The sequence below is a fragment of the Lactuca sativa genome, chromosome 9 (genome assembly GCF_002870075.4).
Source record: "Lactuca sativa cultivar Salinas chromosome 9, Lsat_Salinas_v11, whole genome shotgun sequence".
Classification (NCBI taxonomy): Eukaryota; Viridiplantae; Streptophyta; class Magnoliopsida; order Asterales; family Asteraceae; genus Lactuca; species Lactuca sativa.
The window spans coordinates 217,839,306-217,859,730 of record NC_056631.2 but is presented as its reverse complement, the minus strand read 5'-3'; the positions used below and the strand labels follow the sequence as shown (position 1 = coordinate 217,859,730).

The 20,425-nt window shown below is 36.2% G+C and overlaps 1 protein-coding gene across 1 annotated transcript; it reads left to right on the top strand.

The window, feature by feature from the left end:
- Positions 1-8,947: 8,947 nt before the first annotated feature.
- On the top strand, positions 8,948-9,997 carry LOC111882848 (cysteine-rich repeat secretory protein 38). Its single transcript, XM_023879221.3, has one exon. It carries the CDS (start codon positions 8,996-8,998, stop codon positions 9,806-9,808), a length of 813 nt encoding a protein of 270 aa, XP_023734989.1. The 5' UTR covers positions 8,948-8,995; the 3' UTR covers positions 9,809-9,997.
- Positions 9,998-20,425: the final 10,428 nt, after the last annotated feature.

Sequence of the window (20,425 nt, the reverse complement as noted above, 5' to 3'; positions counted from 1 at the left end):
CTAGAACGGTGATTTGAGTTCGAGATTTGCTGATTTCTTGCAAGGTGAGTCTTCTCACTCTACATACCATGAGTAGTACCTCTGTGTGATTGAGATGTTTATTTTGCTTATATGTGCATTTGATATTCTGCATTATGTCTTTGTGATTTATGTTGAGTATCGTTATTATAAGCTTACTGGGTTGGGACCGGAGGGTCCCACAAAGACACACAGACCGGAGGGTCTTATTGAGTTATATCCTAGAGTGGCTACTGAGCTGTGTATGGTAATTTGGGGAACTCACTAAGCTTCGTGCTTACCGTGTTATGTGTTAATGTGTTTCAGGTACTTCTATTGATTGCGGGAAAGCCCCGGCTTGATTGTACACCCACTCGTATTCGAGACATGTTTTTGGAGGATCCCTGGATTTTGTGACAAACAACTTTTGATATAAAATGTGTTAATGATGATACTTGAGATTTTTGGGAGATGAGACATGTGTTTAATGTGTTTGAAAATGAAAAAAAAAATTGGTTTGAAATTTACGTTGTTATATCGTGACTGTTGGTTTCCAGATTTTGGAGAGTCAGAAGGGGTATCGTAGCGACATAAGGGTATGTCCTCTTCCGGGTTTGGGATTTCCTATTTGGTTTCAGGTGTCCATGGAGGAAGTTAGCTGTGTGGTATGAGATCTTTCCGGTGGTACTTTTCGGGTTGTTGGGTTCAATCTAGGTGACATTGAGAAGCAATTTCGAGGGCGAAATCTAATTCAAATGGGGGAGAATTGTAACATTCAGACTTTCAGGTTTATTATTGTGTGTTTAATTTTTGAGATTTATAGAGTGACTCGACGAGTTGTGAGTCCAACTCGTCGAGTAGAGTCGAGTTTGATGGGTTTGAGCCATAAGAACTTTCCTATGTGCACAGGCAAACCCTAATGCTTGGATCTAGGTTTCTCTAATTGAACATGCAATGTATCCAAGGGTTACAATTATAGATCTAGTGTAAACAAAAATAATCATAACATATGAAATCATATCTAGAAGAATACCTTAAGTTGCTTGTTTGAAACTTCTTGTTCTTGTAGCTTAGAGTCATAACTGGACTCCTCTAATGGCTTACAAACACCAACTAGCAAGAGGGTGATTTGAGAGAGAGGAGAGGTGAGGAAATCGGCTCTAGGGTTTCTTTCTTGCAAGAGTGGCCGATTTCCCTCACCCACAGGGTCTATTTATACTATGAGCTACTAGGGTTACACCCTTAACCCTAATTGAATAACTTAGGCCCTAAGCAATCCAATGATCCTCCTAGATATGAGGCTTGGACGATTTTAAGATATCATAACCCTAAAATTCGTCCACCCTAATATCCATAAGGATTCATAGCCCAAAACCACAACTATCATACATTTGACAGTGTATGCCCCTCTATTCAATTAACCTCTTTAAGTCACCAAATTAATTCTTAATTAATTTATGACTCATATCAATCAATTATTATTCCTTTAATATATTATTCTCATAATATATTAATAATAATATTTCTTCTCTCTTTATAAATAACCCTGTCAAGTTGTTATGGTGAAGGCAACCCAAAAGGACCATGCACAACCGGGTCAAGTACTTACCAAATATAGTTACAGCCTTAGACATTAATCCAACAGAGTTGTCCGTTCCAGATTAATGAATGGACTCGACGAGTTAGAGAGCCGACTCGCCGAGTAGGTGTTGGGTAGAGAAACCCTAATTTCCCAGGATTGGGGCCTATATAAAGGAACTTATGCCCCATTTCTGCCTCACCAACTGCCTAACCCTTCTGTGTGAAACCCCAAACAAGTGTAGTGAGCTAAGAGAGTCTCTAAGCTAGCCTTGAAGTATTTTAGTGCATCTTTGAGGAGGAAGAGGAGTTTATTCAGCAAGGAACAAGAAGGAGTTGTTGGGGTTTAGGCCATTTTGTCCAAAGCTTCAAGAGGAAGGTAAAAAGCTTGAACCTTTCCCCTTATTTGGTTAGATCTCATGAGTTAAGAAGTTAGGGTTTTCATCACATTATTTGGGATTTCGAGAATACTAAGTTATCTAGAGGTTTAAACCTCATATCTGGACCTTGTGAGGTACCTAGAGCCCAAAAGTCCTAACTTTATTCATACATACGAGGAGTATGGTGTTTAACACTTTATGAGAACATGTATTGGTAGTTTGGAGCAAAACCACCATGCATGAGTGTAACGATCGAAGCTTTACGTGACAATCGAGCCTTAGGATGGTAGATCTAGTGTTTGGAGATATAGATCTGCCTTAAATCTTCTGAACGAGAAGTCAGATTGAAGGGACTTGCCGAGTCTATAGCCTGACTTGACAAGTCGGTGAGGGTTGTCCCGATGAGCTTGATCGTGCAATAAGTCGGCATGTTGGGGGTCAACTCGACGAGTTGATCTGGACTTTCTTGAGATTTCTAATGAAACGAGGGGACTCGACGAGTCGCAAGAGTGCAAAACGTGGATTGTTGACTCGAGTTTGACTTCTATTGACTTGAGGGTTTGGTCAACATGGGTAATGGAGACCATGGTGGGGGGGGGGGGGGGGTAAAATGGTCTTTTATGTAATTCAAGAGTTATAGAGAAGAATAATATTTGGTTACTTAGAGTTAAGAATCGAGTATTAATTAGAGATATTTACCCTATGTGTTAGGCGGTGGCTAGTTCGAGATTCGCGTTCGAGGATAATTGCTTGCTTGCGTGCAAGGTGACTCTTCTCACTATACTGTACTTATAGTGGTAATTCTTACGTGATGATAGGGTCTTATGTGTTTATATTGAGTACTGTGATATCTTGCATTATGTCTATGTGATTCATGCTGAGTATTATTATATGCTTATTGAGTTAGGACCGGAAGGTCCACCCGAGTTATGGGACCGGAGGGTCCCACTGAGACACATTGACTGGAGGGTCTTATTGTGTTATAGCCTCGAGTGGCTAAGGAGATATGTGTGGTATTTTAGGGAACTCACTAAGCTTCTTGCTTACCTTGTTATGTGTTATGTGTTTCAGGTTTTCTCAGGATCGCGGGAAGGCACCGGCTTGATTGTACACGCTAGTGAAAGAGTTATGTTTTGAGGATCCTAGATTTTAATCAAACAATTATGGAGTTGCGATTTGTAAATTAAATAAACGAGATTTTTGTGAAATGTGTTAGGAGGATTATGCGATTTTAAATGAAAATTTTATTTGAAAACTATCGGTGTTACTTTCTAAGAAACTCCACCACCTTATTCTTTCTTCAAAAGCACACAAAATCACTCTTTATGCTAACAAAGCACCAAAAATGGAATTAGGGTTTCAATGGAAACGTTTGGGGGAATGGAGGCTTAGAATGGAAGGACCACAAGGGGATTAGAGCCTTTAAATAGGGCTCAAAACACCGACATTATGGTTTGGGCGCTGGGAAAGTACGCCATGTGTACTCAGATGTTCGCTATGTCTAGATTATTAAATCCCGCCTTCAAGATTCCCTTCTGCGCAATGCGTAGAAGGTTATCTACGCCCTACGTAGATACACACCTAACACCAAATCTTAGAATAAAATGGAAGGAATTTTCCTGCAATGGACCGGGTGTTACATAAATAAACAAAAATACCCTTAATGAAAATGGTTTCTAAATGGTTCTTAACCTTTAGTTTTTCTTGTTTGTTATATATATATATATATATATATATATATATATATATATATATATATATATATATATATATATATATATATATATATATATATATATTCTGTAAAAAACAATGTGTATTTTTTTCAAATACCTAAAATTAAAACTACATTCTTTTAAGAATGGACACTGTCGAAAATATTTATTGAATAATATATCTCGTCAAAAATATGTATTTTTGTCCTCTAAAAAGTTTTTCTTCATTCATGAATATTCATAAACTAACCAAGAGAAATAGACGTGCAAATATGAAATTAAATTATAGTAAAAGTTGCAATAGTAACACGGTACCATAATAATTATAGGTAACACACACACATATATATATATATATATATATATATATATATATATATATATATATATATATATATATATATATATATATATATATATATATATATATATATATATATATATATTATAACTCACCGTTTTCACCTTTGAAGATAATAGAATATAAACTTTTTTATAAATTCAATATAATATATTACTCTTTACACAAAGTAATCTAAATGAAAGTTAACGATTCGATGAATATAAAAAACGTCAAAAACAAAGTACGTTTGGAAAAGCAGAGAGATGTTGCCATAAAAGGCTTAGACGACAAAAGGAATCGGTCTAATTAAATACCCATTTTTGCCTTTTCCCATTTAGAACGTTGCATAAACAACTAATTGCTTACTCATTGGACTAGCTTGTTTGTTATTGTAATTTGACATCCATCGATTTTAATCCTTTGTACTTAAGCTTCTTTGTTTGCATTTTACAAAAAAACACTACAAGAAATATAGTCATTAGCGGCGACGTCAATAGTGGTGACACATACTTTTAGCGGCGACACATCAAATTGTCGCCACTAAAAGTAGGTGTCGCCGCTATTGACGTCGCCGCTAATGATTCATGACATGGATCCGCGCTTTCACGTTTTGCTAAATTAAGACCGTTCGATTGTGTTTCTAATCCAACGGCGAGGATAATCGAGGAATGCACAAAAGCAATACCGGCGACAAAAGTCGCCGCTAAAGACCTAACTGAGTCGCCGCTAATTGTTGAAAAAATGGCGCGTAAATGTTTCCCTCCTAAGTGTTGCCGGTATTGAGGGAAGTCGCCGCTAAAGCCAAAACTGTCGCTGGTAAATGTGTCACCGCAGTTAACCAAAAAAATCGACGCCCTTTTCCTTTTCTCTTCTGTTTGCTTCCATCTCGCATTGCTGCTGTGTTTTTTCTACCATCTTCTTCGTCGATTCACAGCTGACACCCTCCGGAAAAACCGAGATTAAGGATTCCAGCCTCATAGAAGAAGATACCTGCAGTCAAAGTTGACATTGACAGGTGAGGCTCCTTACGTTTCCGGCGACACCCACTACTTTCCGGTAACAATAGGTATTTCCAGCAAAAGATTCATTTCCCTTTTGTCTTATAACATTGATTTTAGCTTTCTTTAGTTATTAATTGCAAAAAAATTTCAATTTGAGTTGTTGATTGAATTTTCTGGTGGTAATTTGAGTTGCTGATTTAATTTTCTGGCAACCACCGGCGACTAGCACCACCACTGCGCCATTTCTTTGATTTCCACCACAGAGGTTCTATTTCCACCACCACCATTTCCTTGATTTCTACCACTTCTTTGATTTCCAATATAATTTTTTTCAATGTCGGAATGAAAAAAATGTTATTACATAATTTGAGTAAAGGTTCAATTGAGAAATATTTATATACGAAGCAGATGAAATACATCAAAATTTCAGAATGGATATCCAATTATCCATTGTAGATGAAATACATAATTTGAATAAAGGATATATAACCAAGGTTGATGATTTTGTTCTTAAAATAAATTATCCCAAAGTTTTGTCCACGTGTTTATGGATATCCAATTATCCATTGTAGATAGTTCTTTAAATTGGTATTCATTTCCCATTGGTGGACCTACATTTGTATGTTATTATAATTTTATATTCAATTAACAGATTTTCAGAATTATAGTATATTCCATCGCAACATATGTGTCTTACTTAGATTACAACTTTAGTGATGAATATATTTGTAGAGGAACCTGGACTACAAGGGGAAAAAGGTTACAGTTACCAAAATTTGTGATTAGCAACTCACAATTTTGGTGATGAATATATTCCAAGTTTTGATTATTATTTCTAGACTAATTCAAAAATAGCTAATTTTTGGTGTTATTATTAATTTTTTTTAAATTACTATTTCTAGGCTTTTGTTTGTGTATACCATGGCTGCTGTTATGGGTCGTGGACACGGGGGTGATTGAGCTGAGGATCCACCTCTCCCAAGTGGTAGAGGTGCTGGTAATCACGAGTAGGACCGTAAGTCTTATAATGAATTTTTATTTACTATTTTTATTCAGTTATTATAAATTAAATACTTTTTCTAATAGTTTTTAATTATATTTGTAGTTGAGCAACGTGCACGTAGGAAAGTCCGAGGCAAAGCCAAAAATATAAAGCCTGAAAAAACACTCTTACGGAACCATGGCAAACCGATTAGCATGGTATATGATAGGGATATAACATATGATCCCGTAGGAGAGCCAAAAGATATGTTTTCACGAGAAGTTGGAAAAACAATGTGGCAGATGGTCCCTTTTGATAAATAGACTTGGAAAAAAGTTTCCCCTGCAATAAAGGACACCGTATTACAACATTTCGGGGTAATTATTTATTTAAAAATATTTTATATGGTTAACTATGATTGGTTTTATACTTGGTTAATTTTTTTTGTAGACGAAGTTTGATTTGGATCAGATGTATTAGGATGTACAAGCATTAAATATGTTGACAGAGAGTTTTCATGCCGCTTTGTTAAAAGGTTATCGAGAATGTAAAGCTGACGCAAAAGAATATTTTATGTTAGTCAGAGGGTATGAAGTTATCCCGAGAGCATTAGCCAACCCTCCAGAGGGTATGGAGGTTGATAACTGGAAGAAAGCGGTTGAGTATTTCCAAAACGGACGAACACAGAATTGCTTCAAACAGGAACAAAAAAGTTCATGAAATGCAAACAAACGTGAATCGTGGGGGGTCGAGCTCGTATAACAGTGCTTGCTATAAGAAGGTAACGTACAATACATGTAATTATTTATTTAAAATAGAATCTAATTTTTAAAGTTAAACAGAACCTTAAGAGAGTGGAAACGTTTCGCAAAGCTCATACCGATAGGGATGATGTGTTTGTTACTGTTGAGGCGGAACAACAATATGTAAGTACTTAATTATAATTTTATCATATAATTAAATGTTTATTTATACTTAATTGTTACTTTTGGGAATTACATAGTTGGTTAGTCGAAGAGCTCTTAGAACAAAACCAAGGTGAAAGTGAGTTAACACCCGCTCAAGAAAGGGCCGCTTTTGAGAAAGTATTAGGAGAGCGACGTGGCCATATCAGAGGCATCGGCCGTAAACCTTCTGCTCTCCCACCGATTTCACAGCCGTCCCAACCACCACCACAATCATCACAACCGTCACAGGTAAAACAAGATTATTTAATTTCAATATATGCATGTTGATTTGGTAATTTTTGTTAGTGGTGATTATTTTCTAAAAGCTTTGGTAATTAGTTTTTTGTCCCAAGTGCAACAAATAGCAATGTACTTTGGTTTTTTTGTCTTAGTTTAAAAATAGCGATAAAATACATGTTGATTTGATCATTTTAGTTTTGTAGTGATTATTTGCTAAAAGCTTTGGTAATTGGGTTTTTGTCCCAAATGCAAGAAATAGCAATGTACTTTGGTTATTTGGCTTAGTTTAAAAAATAGAAATGTAGTTTGACATCATAAAATGTATGTTGATTTGGTCATTTTGGTTTTGTGGTGAGTATTTGCTAAAAGCTTTGGTATTTGAGTTTTTGTCCCATGTGCAAGAATTAACAATGTACGTTGATTTTTTGTCTTAGTTTAAAAAATAGCAATGTACTTTGGTGTCATAAAATGCATGTGGATTTGGTAATTGTGTTTTCGTCCCAAGTGCAATAAATAACAATGTACATTTGGTATATCTTGTATTTAAGTGCAAGAAATAGTAAGGTACTTTGGTAGTTTTTGTTTATGTTTGATAATTTAACTTATAATTTATATATGTTGTTATTTATTATGTAGTTGGAAAATCTTCGGACATTACTCAACGACCCGGCATGTAAGGAGGAACTATATTCGTTTTTTCAATCACAGAATAATCAAGGAGGAAATGATGGGAACGAAGATGATGATATGTAGGGAGGAGCTTTATTTTTATGTTATACTTGTTGTCATATTTTGCTACTTGTTAGAATTGTAAAACTTACTTTGCTACTTGTTATAATTGTCAAACTTTTGGTTATTTTATTTTGGTATTAAATTAAATATAACAGTAATTGGTATTTAATTTGACGTTGTTATGTAATTTTTGGTATAGAATTAGTTATAACAGTATTTGGAATTAATTATACCCAAAATTGCTAATATAAAAAAAATGAAAAACATTATTACCAGCGACCCTATTACCGGCGACATAAGTATTACCTGCGACATACTCTTTAGCGGCGACACTGAGTATTACCGGCGACAGGTGCATTAGCGGCGACAATTTGATCAATAGCGGCGACTCTTTACCGGCGACGTGTCGCCGCTATTAGCTTTTGCGGCGACTCCTCGACCCTTACCGGCGACTTTTGTCGCCACTAATTGCTCACTTCCTTGTAGTGAAAAGATTATAAAATTACGAAGGTGCTAGCAGAGAGATGCTGCCATAAAAGGCTTAGACGAGAAAATGAATCGGTCTAATTATCTATTCGGTATTAACGAAAAAGAAAAGTTTGCATCATCTAACAAGTTATCGTTATGAAGACATTTAGCTTGAAAGCCGATGAATTTGATAACTCCAACTAGACCACAATTCGACATCGTATCAAAACACCGAGGAACTACTTACGGAAGAAATCCAGATACACCAGAAGGTGGTATTGCTTTCTGTTATCATAATTTTGAATTAAAATTTTTACTAAAATAAAGGAACTCAGGGATATGACCATGAATTTGTGTATGTATTGTTTACTAGGAAAGTTTCAGCTAATTAACAATACAATAAGGTAGACGCATATATGGTTCTTAGGATTGTTCAGAAGCGGTCCCAAGACATAACTTTAAATTATCTGATCAATTGACTTATTCTTTTAGTCAAAATGGACAGGGTTTTTAATTATTTAACAGAGAAATGAAAACGTTGGAACGTTCAAATAAAATCCATAGAACAATTGAAAGCTTCATCGCCTGAAATTGTCAAATATAACCACGTATATGTTTTTAGGTTTTTCCCTTTTCCCTATAAATAGAGCATGCATAACCTACAACATCAAAACTCATCCTTCATCCAACAAGATGTCTTCTTCAAACCATATTTTCATCGTCTGTGTTCTTTTATTCCTTCACTTTGTCCAAATGGTTATTGGGGATGCTCCACTGTACCACATTTGTTCTACTACTTCAGGTAACTTTACCCGTTATAGTCCTTACGAACATAGCCTCAACAAACTCATGGGGGAGTTATACTACAAAACCTCTCCAAATGGCTTTGGAATGGGGTCGATGGGGCAATACGAAGCTCATACCTCTGGTCTTTCCCTTTGTCGGGGTGATGTCTCACAAAAAGACTGCATGACTTGTGTTGTCAACGCAAGTGCTGAAATTCGCAGACGCTGCCCAAGTAACAAGGCTGGAATCATATGGTATGACCAGTGTCTCTTAAAATATTCCAGTAATGACTTCCTTGGTCAGATAGACAATCAGAATCGCTTGTACATGTGGAACTTAAACAACGTAAGTGATCCAAGCTCATTCAATGCAGAAACCAAGAGATTGTTGAGTGGTTTGTCAAACACGGCTTACAATGATCCAAAAATGTATGCTGCTGGGGCCTTAGACCTTGACGGTTTACAAAAGCTTTATGGGTTGGTTCAATGTACCAGGGATCTTTCAAGTGTTGATTGCAAGACTTGTTTGGATGGTGCGATCAGTGAACTTCCAAGTTGTTGTGACGGGAAACGTGGCGGAAGGGTTCTTGGTGCAAGTTGTAATATTAGATATGAGATATATCCATTTGTTGGTGTTTAATTAACAACGGCACATAGATTATAGTAAGTTTCAGTTGCTTATTATTTTAATTATATTGTCTTAATTTTCGTCAAACGTTGAATAAATAAATAGTCAAATTGTGTAATCAGTCGTTGCATTTGTAAATTGTAATGTATGTTTTCTTTTTAATAAATAAATAAACAAATTGTGTAATCAGTTGTTGCATTTGCTATGTATGTATTATTTGAAACCTTTGGTGGAAAAGCACATTTTTGTCGGCTCCTAATAGCACTGGATCACAGTCTTTCGAAAATTTTAATGGGTACGAACTACTATTTAAAAATCAATTGACCCATTTGCATATTGACATTTTAGAACCGATCTGATCTAAATATAGTTGGTTATTAGATGTTTTTAGTTGGGTTTTAACAACGGTGAAAATATGAATACCATATATTTCACTTCTTTTGTACCGGAAATTGCCATATTCAATTCCCTCGCACATATCAAGTGACCAGACGTCACACATTCACGAATTTCATCATGAACTCAATTGTTACTTATGTTCAGTAACTATTGACTTGGTTTTAGTCATTATGTGAAGTCGGTTGTGAATCACATTCAAACTCGCATTGTTCTGAGATTTTATAATAGTAACCGAGCATTAGGGTCGTTGGTACCCTATGCCTTTGATGAAAGACTTACAAATGTTATTATTACATCACGAGTCCAATACTCATTAGTTGGAATTAATATTCATATGGTGTTATGAATATATTTATGCCACATCCTCTCTCTTGTAGCTTCTTTAATTATTTTAGATATATTTCCCTACCTTGTAGGGCAAACATATTCCCTCATCAAGATTGTTTAAAGGAAGATCCCATAGTCAACATTTCTTTTGCCCTTGAAGTTAGGGTTGGAATTGGGTGTCCCAACTATAACTTTTCTTTTTTCTTTGGGATGATCTACTTTCTTCTTCTTGATGTCTTCCTCCTTGATAGCGAGTACATTAGTAGCAGAGCTACAGGTTCTAGGCTTTGCCATGTTAGTTTTAGCGGTCTTTAACTTGCTATGCGATTCCATGATGGTCCTTTCTAATTTTTTCGTATCTCGCTTTGGAAATTATCCTTCACACATATCAAGTGACTTTTCACATACACATTAATGAATTTCATCATGAACTTACTCATTAATTGTGTTAAGTAACTTTTGAGTTAGTTTTAGGAATGATGTAAAGTCTGTTGTGAACCACATTCAAAATCGTATTTTCAGGAAATTTTGAAATAAGAACTGAGCATTAGGGCCGAAGGTATTCTATTCCCTTGGTGAAAGAGTTACAAATGTTACTATTGCATCACAAGTCCAATACTTAGGAGTTAGAATTAATATTCCTACGGTGTTAAGATATCTTTATGCCATAGTCTTTGTCTTGTAGTCTTCAATTCTTACACATATATTAGGCATCTATTCCTCCCTAGTCTTGTCTCCTGCAGTGGAAATATTGCCTCATCAGGATTGTTTGAAGGAAGTACCTCATAGCCAGCCTTTCTCTTTCCCTTGATGTTAGGTTAGTGTTGGGTTCCCTAACGATATTCTTCCTTTTCACCTTAGGATTGTTGGATTTCTATTTCTTTATATTTTTCTCCCTAATATCCAATACATGAGTGGTGGAGCTAGAGTTTGTAGGCTTGTCCATGTGACTTTTTGATAAAAGATTATTTAGAATGAATAATCTTAACTAGGTTGTAGTGGTCGTCACAAGGATTCCAAATATATATATATATATATATATATATATATATATATATATATATATATATATATATATATATAATGCTGAAATCCGAGTTATAACGAAGAAGTTATGACTTGTCGAAGTTTCGTGACAGAACCGGTACGAAACTGCATGACGTAAATAGTGACTTTACGATAGTGTTGTATTTAGCCTTAGTAATCTAAACGAAAGTCGTAGAATACATTAAACCAAGAGCGTGCATAAAAAGAACGTCTAAATCTGACTTCGTATGAGGAAGTTATGATTTTTCAAAGTTTCGACTTAGCAGTATGCAGCCCAAAGTTCGAATATATGATCGAGTGATTTCTAGTCAAAACAATCTAAATGAGAATCGAAGATCTCATTAATAGTAGCGCAACGGTAAAAAGACAGACAAAAACGGACATCAGATTATGAAGTTATGAATTTCTAACGGAGTTTTCCTATTCCGACTTACTAAAAATAATATAATAAAAATAAAGTCAAAATTAGCCGATAGAGTCTAAACGAAAGTTGTAGAGCATAGTCTCACCTATGCGTGGATATAAAAAACGTCAAAAACGTTTTTGTATGATGAAGTTATGAAATTCTGAAGTTTTTTAATAAATAAAATAAATAAATAAAAATATTAATTCGGAGCTTATCCGAAGTCGTGACGCGTCCGGTCTAATCCACCCAGTACACCCAGCATACTAGGCGTACGCCCAACATAAATTGGGGTTCAGCACACTATAAATAGAACATGAGGGCTACTGATCTTATTTGCTAATTTCCATTCTTTCACCCCTTTTTCTGTCTTCTACTTTGAGAGAAATACCTCCGAAGCCCCGATATCATCTTGACAAACAAAGCAAGTCCCGAAGCCCCGAAGATCCCGAGAAATAGAGTTGTCGAGCCGAAACTCTGCCCGCGAGAAGCCTAGTTTTTTGAAGATATCTCGGTTTCATCGAAGATTATTATTTTAAGAGCCGTAGTGCTGTCCGAGCATCGCCTTATCAAGTGAATGCATACTCCCTTTCATGAACATGATTTAATACAAGTATTGTTTGAATGTATTAAATATATGTTTTGTGTGAGTTATTTGGTGACGTCTGAATTATGTGTTAAAGAACATACCTGATTTTTTATGATAACTAAGGTTAAAGAGTAAAGCTAAGGTTTGTTATAATGGTTATGGGGTAGTATCTCTTTATGAGTACAAACGAGATATATACGGAGAATAGAACTTTAAAATATGTCATTGATCCGGAAGCATGGATTAGACATAATTATTCATCCCTAGTCCGAGAGTATGGATTGGACTTAGTTAATTGTCATTAGTCCGAGAGTATGGATTAAGACTTAGTCAGTTCTCATTAATCCGGGAGTAAGGATTAAGACATAGTCAGTTCTCCTTAGTCAGGGAGTATGGACAGGACATAGACTTTGTCATTAGTCCGGGAGTATGGATTTAGACATAGACCAATTGTCCCTTATCCGGGAGTATGGAATGGTCACAATCATGGACTCGAGATCATGGATTAGATCCGGGAGTAAGAGTTAGAATTTGATGTCCAGGGGCATGGATAGTCTCGTTGAGAGGATTGACAGGGTGGGTAAGAGTTGGTTATATATATATATATATATATATATATATATATATATATATATATATATATATATATATATACATATATATATATATATATATATATATATATACAGAAAATTTTATATTGTGCGAATCTAAATTATATATATATATATATATATATATATATATGTTATAACATTGTGGGATTGAAATCCCTATGTACTCACCAGGTTTTCCAGACCTGACCCACACAATATTTTTGTATCACAGGTATCGATACAAAGACACATTACACTGAGAGATTATAGAGATGTATATCATTAGTGTAGATGAATGTAAGTTTGGTTTATGCTTATGTGTCTGTATTGACCAGGATATCCCAAATGTTTTAAAACGAAGAAAATACATCTCTTCGTAGATGCTTGGATAAAGTATTTATCATGTTTTCTGGGAATAAATTCCGCAACAGTTTTCTTTAAAAGATTACTCTAATTTTAAAACAAAGCATAAACAAATCGGTCTTTTCTGGCCGTGAAATTTGGGGATGTCATAGTTGCTATCAGAGCATTAGTTTAAGCGAACTAGGAATTTGTAGGATTTCTAGACTTAAACTTAGAATGTTAAGTGATGATTGTGAGATGAGTGTCTACCATATTTTAGACACGAGCACTAGTATATTTTAGGAAAGATCCCTAAAATGTTTTTATGTGCTAAATGCTATATGTTTTCCATATATGAAATTGTTTGTTCGGATCTATGGTATGTTGCCGACCGGATCCGGAAACCTTTTGTGTTTAGGATTCTAAACGTACGATTACGATATTAGAGCTAGCATGTAAACGTTTCGTAGTGATAAAGATGATTTGAATATCTATCGTGAATGAGGATCTAACCTTATTCGGTGTGTAGAACAAAAATAGAAAGAACTAGAAGTGGAGTTGGAAATGCGAAGGAAAACAAGAATCAACCACCTGTGATGGAGCAAGTAGTTGTTGCAGCAGCACTTGAGCCAATGACAATGGTTGGGGTACAAGTGATTATTCAAATAATTTTGGATTGTCAAATGGAGGAAACTAGACATCTGCTTCAGTTGAATCGTGAAGAACTTTCAATGCCGATTGAACAACCCGAGTTGAATGAAGGGCAGTCGAAAGGAGGTAACTTCAGTGGGATTGTTGGTCAAGCTAACCCACCGTTAGTTAGACAAAACAACCAAAAGGAAGGAATTGATGGACTTGGATGCAAGTAAAAAGATTTTCTGACTTGCAAACCATCGACCTTCATTGGAAAGGAAGATCCCATCGGAGTCCTGGATTGGATCTCGGAGATGGAGCTGGCCTTCATGACGTGTGGTTGTAGAGGGAAGTTGCAGACCATATTCGTAGTATGTCAGTTCAGAGGTGGCATTGTTCGTTGGTGGAACACTCTGGGGAAGACCCTAAGCCCTAATGAGCCACTACAACTGACTTGGATAGAGTTCTTGTTGCATTTCAAGCACAAGTATTGCTCGGCCCAAAATCTGCTTGAGCTGGAAAACCAATTTCTGACATTAAAGAAGGGAAGTATGACCATCGATAAATACACCAATAACTTCACCGACAAAATGGAGTTTGCTTTGTGTGTTGTCCCAGACGAGCTGACAAAAATCGACAGGTACACAAAGGGACTTCCATGGGAGTATGCGGTGCCAGTGCGTCAGGCACTTACTCTGGAGGCAGCTATCTAGGCTGCCAAGTCTGTTGAAGATATGATTAAGGGAAGAACTGCCAGCAAGGTTGAAGTTGGCGAGAAAAGAAAGTTTAAAGGATCCTCATTGTCCAATGAGAAGAGAAAATTTTCGAAGAAGTTTGAAGAAGAAGCACAATGGTGTGATAAGTGCAAGAGGAAGCACATTGGGAGATGATCTAAAGAAATGGCATGCTTCATATGTGGGAAGACTGGTCATTATGCTAGTGAATGCACAAACAAAAGAGAAGCCTGCTTTAAGTGTGGTGAAGGACACTTCAAGCAAAACTGACCAAGAAGGGAAGAGGTTACAAAGCCAAATGTGTTGTCAAAGCCAAAGGCAAGAGCATTTCAAATGATCATTGATGAAGCAGATGACAATGCAAGGAATCAGGAATAAGGATTTTATATCTAAAGATCAAGTTATAAAATAGCGATGTGAATAGTAACATGTGGTCTAGCCTATTAGAGGCATAGTATAGGGTGAACTTGAACCTCTGTGCAATCGTTTTGAAAATTAATATAAACCCTAGTTTTGTTATCTACTGTTTTAAATGATTGTGTGAGTTTCTTGTGTGGTGACTTGGATTGACTGCGGGACAATACATGGGATGAGTATGAGTAGGTGTGAATGGTAGTAGAGGCCTATACTACCGGAAGCACAAGACTCGCGCTTGGATCAGGGAAAGTCATAAGGTTACCAAGAAGCTAGTGATTGGTCTCGTTTTATTCAAGTATGTCGTTACCATCGTTTCGGTAATGACTAATGAGATGATTGTTATTATGAGCCTAGTGGTCATATCGAATTGATTCCGACTACGATGAGTTTGTTATGTAGTTCATCCTAAGGGGGAGATAATTGTAACGCTCGAAGATCTGGCCTAGTCAATTTAGGGACGATAAGAATCAAAAATGAATTTTTGATAAAAGATTATTTAGAATAAATAATGTTAACTAGGTTGTAGTGGTCGTGACAAGGATTCCGGATATATAAAGAATGCCGAAATCCGAGTTATAACGAAGAAGATATGACATGTCGAAGTTTCGTGACAAAACCAGTACGAAACTGCATGATGTAAATAGTGAATTTACGATAGTGCAATATTTAGTCTTAGTAATCTAAACGAAAGTCATAGAATACGTTAAACCGAGAGCATGCATAAAAAGAACGTCTAAATCTGACTTCGTATGAGGAAGTAATGATTTTTCGAAGTTTTGACTTAGCGGTATGCAGCCCAAAGTTCGAATATGAGATCGAGTGATTTCACGCCGAAACAATCTAAACGAGAATCTAAGATCTCGTTAATAGTAGCACAAGGGTAAAAAGACAGACGAAAACGGACATCAGATGAAGAATTTATGAATTTCTAACGGAGTTTTCCTATCCCGGCCTACTAAAAATAATATAATAAAAATAAAGTCAAAATTAGCCGACGAAGTCTAAACGAAAGTTGTAGAGCGTAGTCTCACCTACGCGTGGATATAAAAAAACGTCAAAAACGGAGCCTGTATGCTGAAGTTATGAATTTCTAAAGTTTTTAAATAAATAAAATAAATATATTAATTCGGAGCTTATCCGAAGTAGTGACGCGTCCGGTCTGATCCACCCAGTACACCCAGCGTACTAGGCGTACGCCCAACGTAACTCTTGACAGCGGAGTACACCCAGCGTACATGTCGACAGTGGAGTACATCCAGCATACTCTTTGAGTACGCCCAACATAAATCGGGGTTCAACACCCTATAAATAGAACACGAGAGTTGCCGATCTTATTTGCTAATTTCCATTCTTTCACCCCTTTTTCTTTCTTCTACTTTGCGAGAAATACCCCCAAAGCCCCAATTTCATCCCGACACCCGAAGCAAGTCTCGAAGCCCCGAGGATCCCAATAAATAGAGTGGTCAAGCCGAAACTCTGCCCGCGAGAAGCCCGGTTTTTTTAAGATATCCCAGTTGCATCGAAAATTATTATTTTAAGAGTCGTAGTGCTGTCCGAGCATCGCCTTATCAAGTGAATGAATAGTCTCTTTCATGAACATGATTTTAATGCAAGTATTGTTTGAACGTATTAAGTATATGTTTTGTGTGAGTTATTTGGTGATGTCTGAATTATGTGTTAAAGAACATACCTGATTTTTTATGATAACTTAGGTTAAAGAGTAAACCTAAGGTTGATTATAATGGTTATGGGGTAGTATCTCTTTATGAGTACGAGCAAGACATATACGAAGAATAGAACTTTAAAGTATGCCATTGATCTGGAAGCATGGATTAGATATAATTATTCGTCCCCTCTTCGAGAGTATGGATTTCACTTAGTTCATTGTCATTAGTCCGAGAGTATGGATTAAGACTTAGTCAGTTGTCATTAATTCGAGAGTATGGATTAAGACATAGTTAGTTGTCCTTAGTCCGGGAGTATGGACAGGACATAGGAACTATCATTAGTTCGGGAGTATGGATTTGGACATATACCAATTGTCCCTTATCCAGGACTATGGAATGGGCACCATCATGGACTCGAGAACATGGATTAGATCCGGGAGTAAGAGTTAGAATTTGATGTCTATGGGTATGGATAGTCTTGTTGAGAGGATTGACGGGGTGGGATAAGAGTTGGTTATATATATATATATATATATATATATATATATATATATATATATATATATATATATAGAGAGAGAGAGAGAGAGAGAAAAATTTATTTTGTGCAAATTCTAAATTATATATATATATATATATGTGTGTGTGTGTATGTGTGTGTTATAACATTGTGGGATTGAAATCCCTATGTACTCACCAGGTTTTCCAAACCTGACCCACTCAATATTTTTGTATCATGGGTATCGATACAAAGACACATTACACTGAAAGATTAAAGTGATGTATATCATTAGTGTAGATGAATGTAATTTCGGTTAATGCTTATGTGTCTGTATTGACCAGGAAATCCCAAATGTTTGAAAACGAATAAAATACATCTCTTCGGAGATGCTTGGATAAAGTATTTATCATGTTTTCTGGGAACAAAATCCGCAGCAATTTTCTTTAAAAGATTACTCTGATTTTAAAACAAAGCATAAACAAATCGGTCTTTTCTGGCCGTGAAATTTGGGGATGTCACAGTTCTAACAGTCTTTAACTTTCCATACAACTCCATGATGGTCCTTTATAAGTTGTTCATATTAAAACTAAGGATGAATTGATTATATGAACCAGTCAGAAAGTTGATGAAAATATCCACAGCCAACCCCGACCAAATGAAAAGTGTAATTGCTCTAGTTTGTCAATGTATGATTTCATTTAATACAAGTACACTGAAATTTGCTCCCTCCTGCAACTTACATCCCATCAAGGCTCCTATATCAAATCACTTCTGTCTGGCTTGCTCTTAAAACATTTCCTTGAACTCATGGGCCATGTCGAATGCCCCAAATGTCTCAAAGTTCTTTTGAATCTTGTAACATCCCAAAAATAGTAGCAAAAATTTTCATTTTTATAACCATCAAATCAATACATCAAGTGTTTCAAAACTAATCCTAGTAAAACTGTATCACAATCATCAGAGTAGAGTAATATTAATCATCGGTGCGCTATCATATGAGGATGTTGTACAGTCAAACCGAGCCATTCCCTTTGGAACTAGAAGTACCTGAAAATGATTAAACCACAAACCGTAAGCACAAAGCTTAGTGAGTTCCCCAAAACACCACATACCAAACAATAGGCACAACCCGACATAGAAATAGGACCAGCCCAACATGCAAGTGGGCCAAGTCCAACGTCCATACCAATGGGCCCAGTCCAACATGCATACCAATGGGCCCAACCCAACACATCAATGGGCCCAACCCAACATACACATGCAAGAGACACAAAGACATCAAGCATCCTACACAATATAGTGAGAAGACCTACCTGTCTCACATAATCAGATAAAGAACAAGTCAAAGCTCCGCAAAAGATACTACCATACTCCCATAAAAACATATCAAGTCCAACCTTAGTCCACACACTAAAACCATCAATCTTGACCAAAAGTCAACCCATCTAAACAAGTCAATGGTCAAAGTCAAAGTCAACATCCAACAATATCAACCAATGAGCCTCACGTCGTGACCAGCCTTGGTCACATTGTGAGAACTCACTCAGCCCGATTCCAACTCGTCTCGCTCCAACTCAGCCAGCTCGGTTACAGACAACCCACTCAGCAAGCATCACGACATGAACCCTCCTTGGTCACATCGTGAGAACAACAGGACATTGAATCCATGACCTAGATGATGTTTAATGACAATGAATCCAATGGAATACTCAAACACATCCATGATGGTAGAATGTTGCATAAACTTGAATTTTAGGGGATTTTGGGGAAAATGTGATGACATCAATGGATTTTATCCATTAAGGTATAATTATTGAGCAAATTAAGTTCATAACCATGAATGGATGCTATTAGAATGATTTAGATCCACAATATTAAGTGTAGATTGTGTTGAATCATAAAAAGTGACCCTCTTGAACTTCAGTTACCGTGACCTCCAATATGTCACCGTAGTCAAACCGCTTCATCAGCAATCATCAACTGCAGTCTCTATCCACCGCAGTCTTTATCTAGATTACTTTTACTTTGTCTTTTCTATAATACACTCTATTGTCCAGTATGCCTTGCATGGCTACTCTTAGAGTTGTAATATAGTGATATCTGTGAGTCTCTATAAATAGATCTCATTTTCATGTAATGCAAGAAACATATCACATCTAATTCTAATACACATCTCAGAAGTTCTCTTTCTATCTTTCTTATTCTCTCTTCTTACTCTCATAATCAATCACAATCTCTCTTCAGAGCAAGTCTTTTGTGACTTAATAACTAAGTTTGATCATACTCATTAACTTGGTTTGAATGCATTCCTCGTTATGACTCATCTTATGTGTATACTTGATATAACAACTGTTGTTATTTACATTTCTTTACTTTTCCGCAACTAACACTCTAACATCTAACTCTAAATATTATTGTTGAGATTTTAGATCCTTCGATATTAACTATTCCGCAATATACTTGTTCTAACGTTTGTTCAAGTGTGTCTCAAAGTTTTTCTCTCAACAATTGGTATCAGAGCCATAGTGGTTGCTTTTTGAAAATCGGAACTCTGATTTTTCGAAAAGCCTTCTATACCACTGAAGCTCATTTCTAAACCAAAAAATTGCACAATCGTTATCACTGAATGTTTCCAACAGTGTTGGTGGTTCTAATCGAGCCCCAATACTGGTTGCAAATGAATATCATCAATGGTTACAAAGAATGGAAAGATACTTAAGGAGACTTGGTAGAGATGTATGGCGATCCGTAGAAGAAGGACCACATGTTCCAGTCCTTACACCAGTCCAAACTGACTGGGCCACAGCAAGACTAGGAGGAGGTCAACCAGCTTTGAACCGTCCCACCAAGGATGATCTCGATAAGATGGAAAATGATGCTATTGCTTTTTATGAAATCTCCTGTGGAGTTGCTCCTGACAACTTCGATATTATCATAAATTCCAAATCAGCAAAAAAGATCTAGGATGTTCTC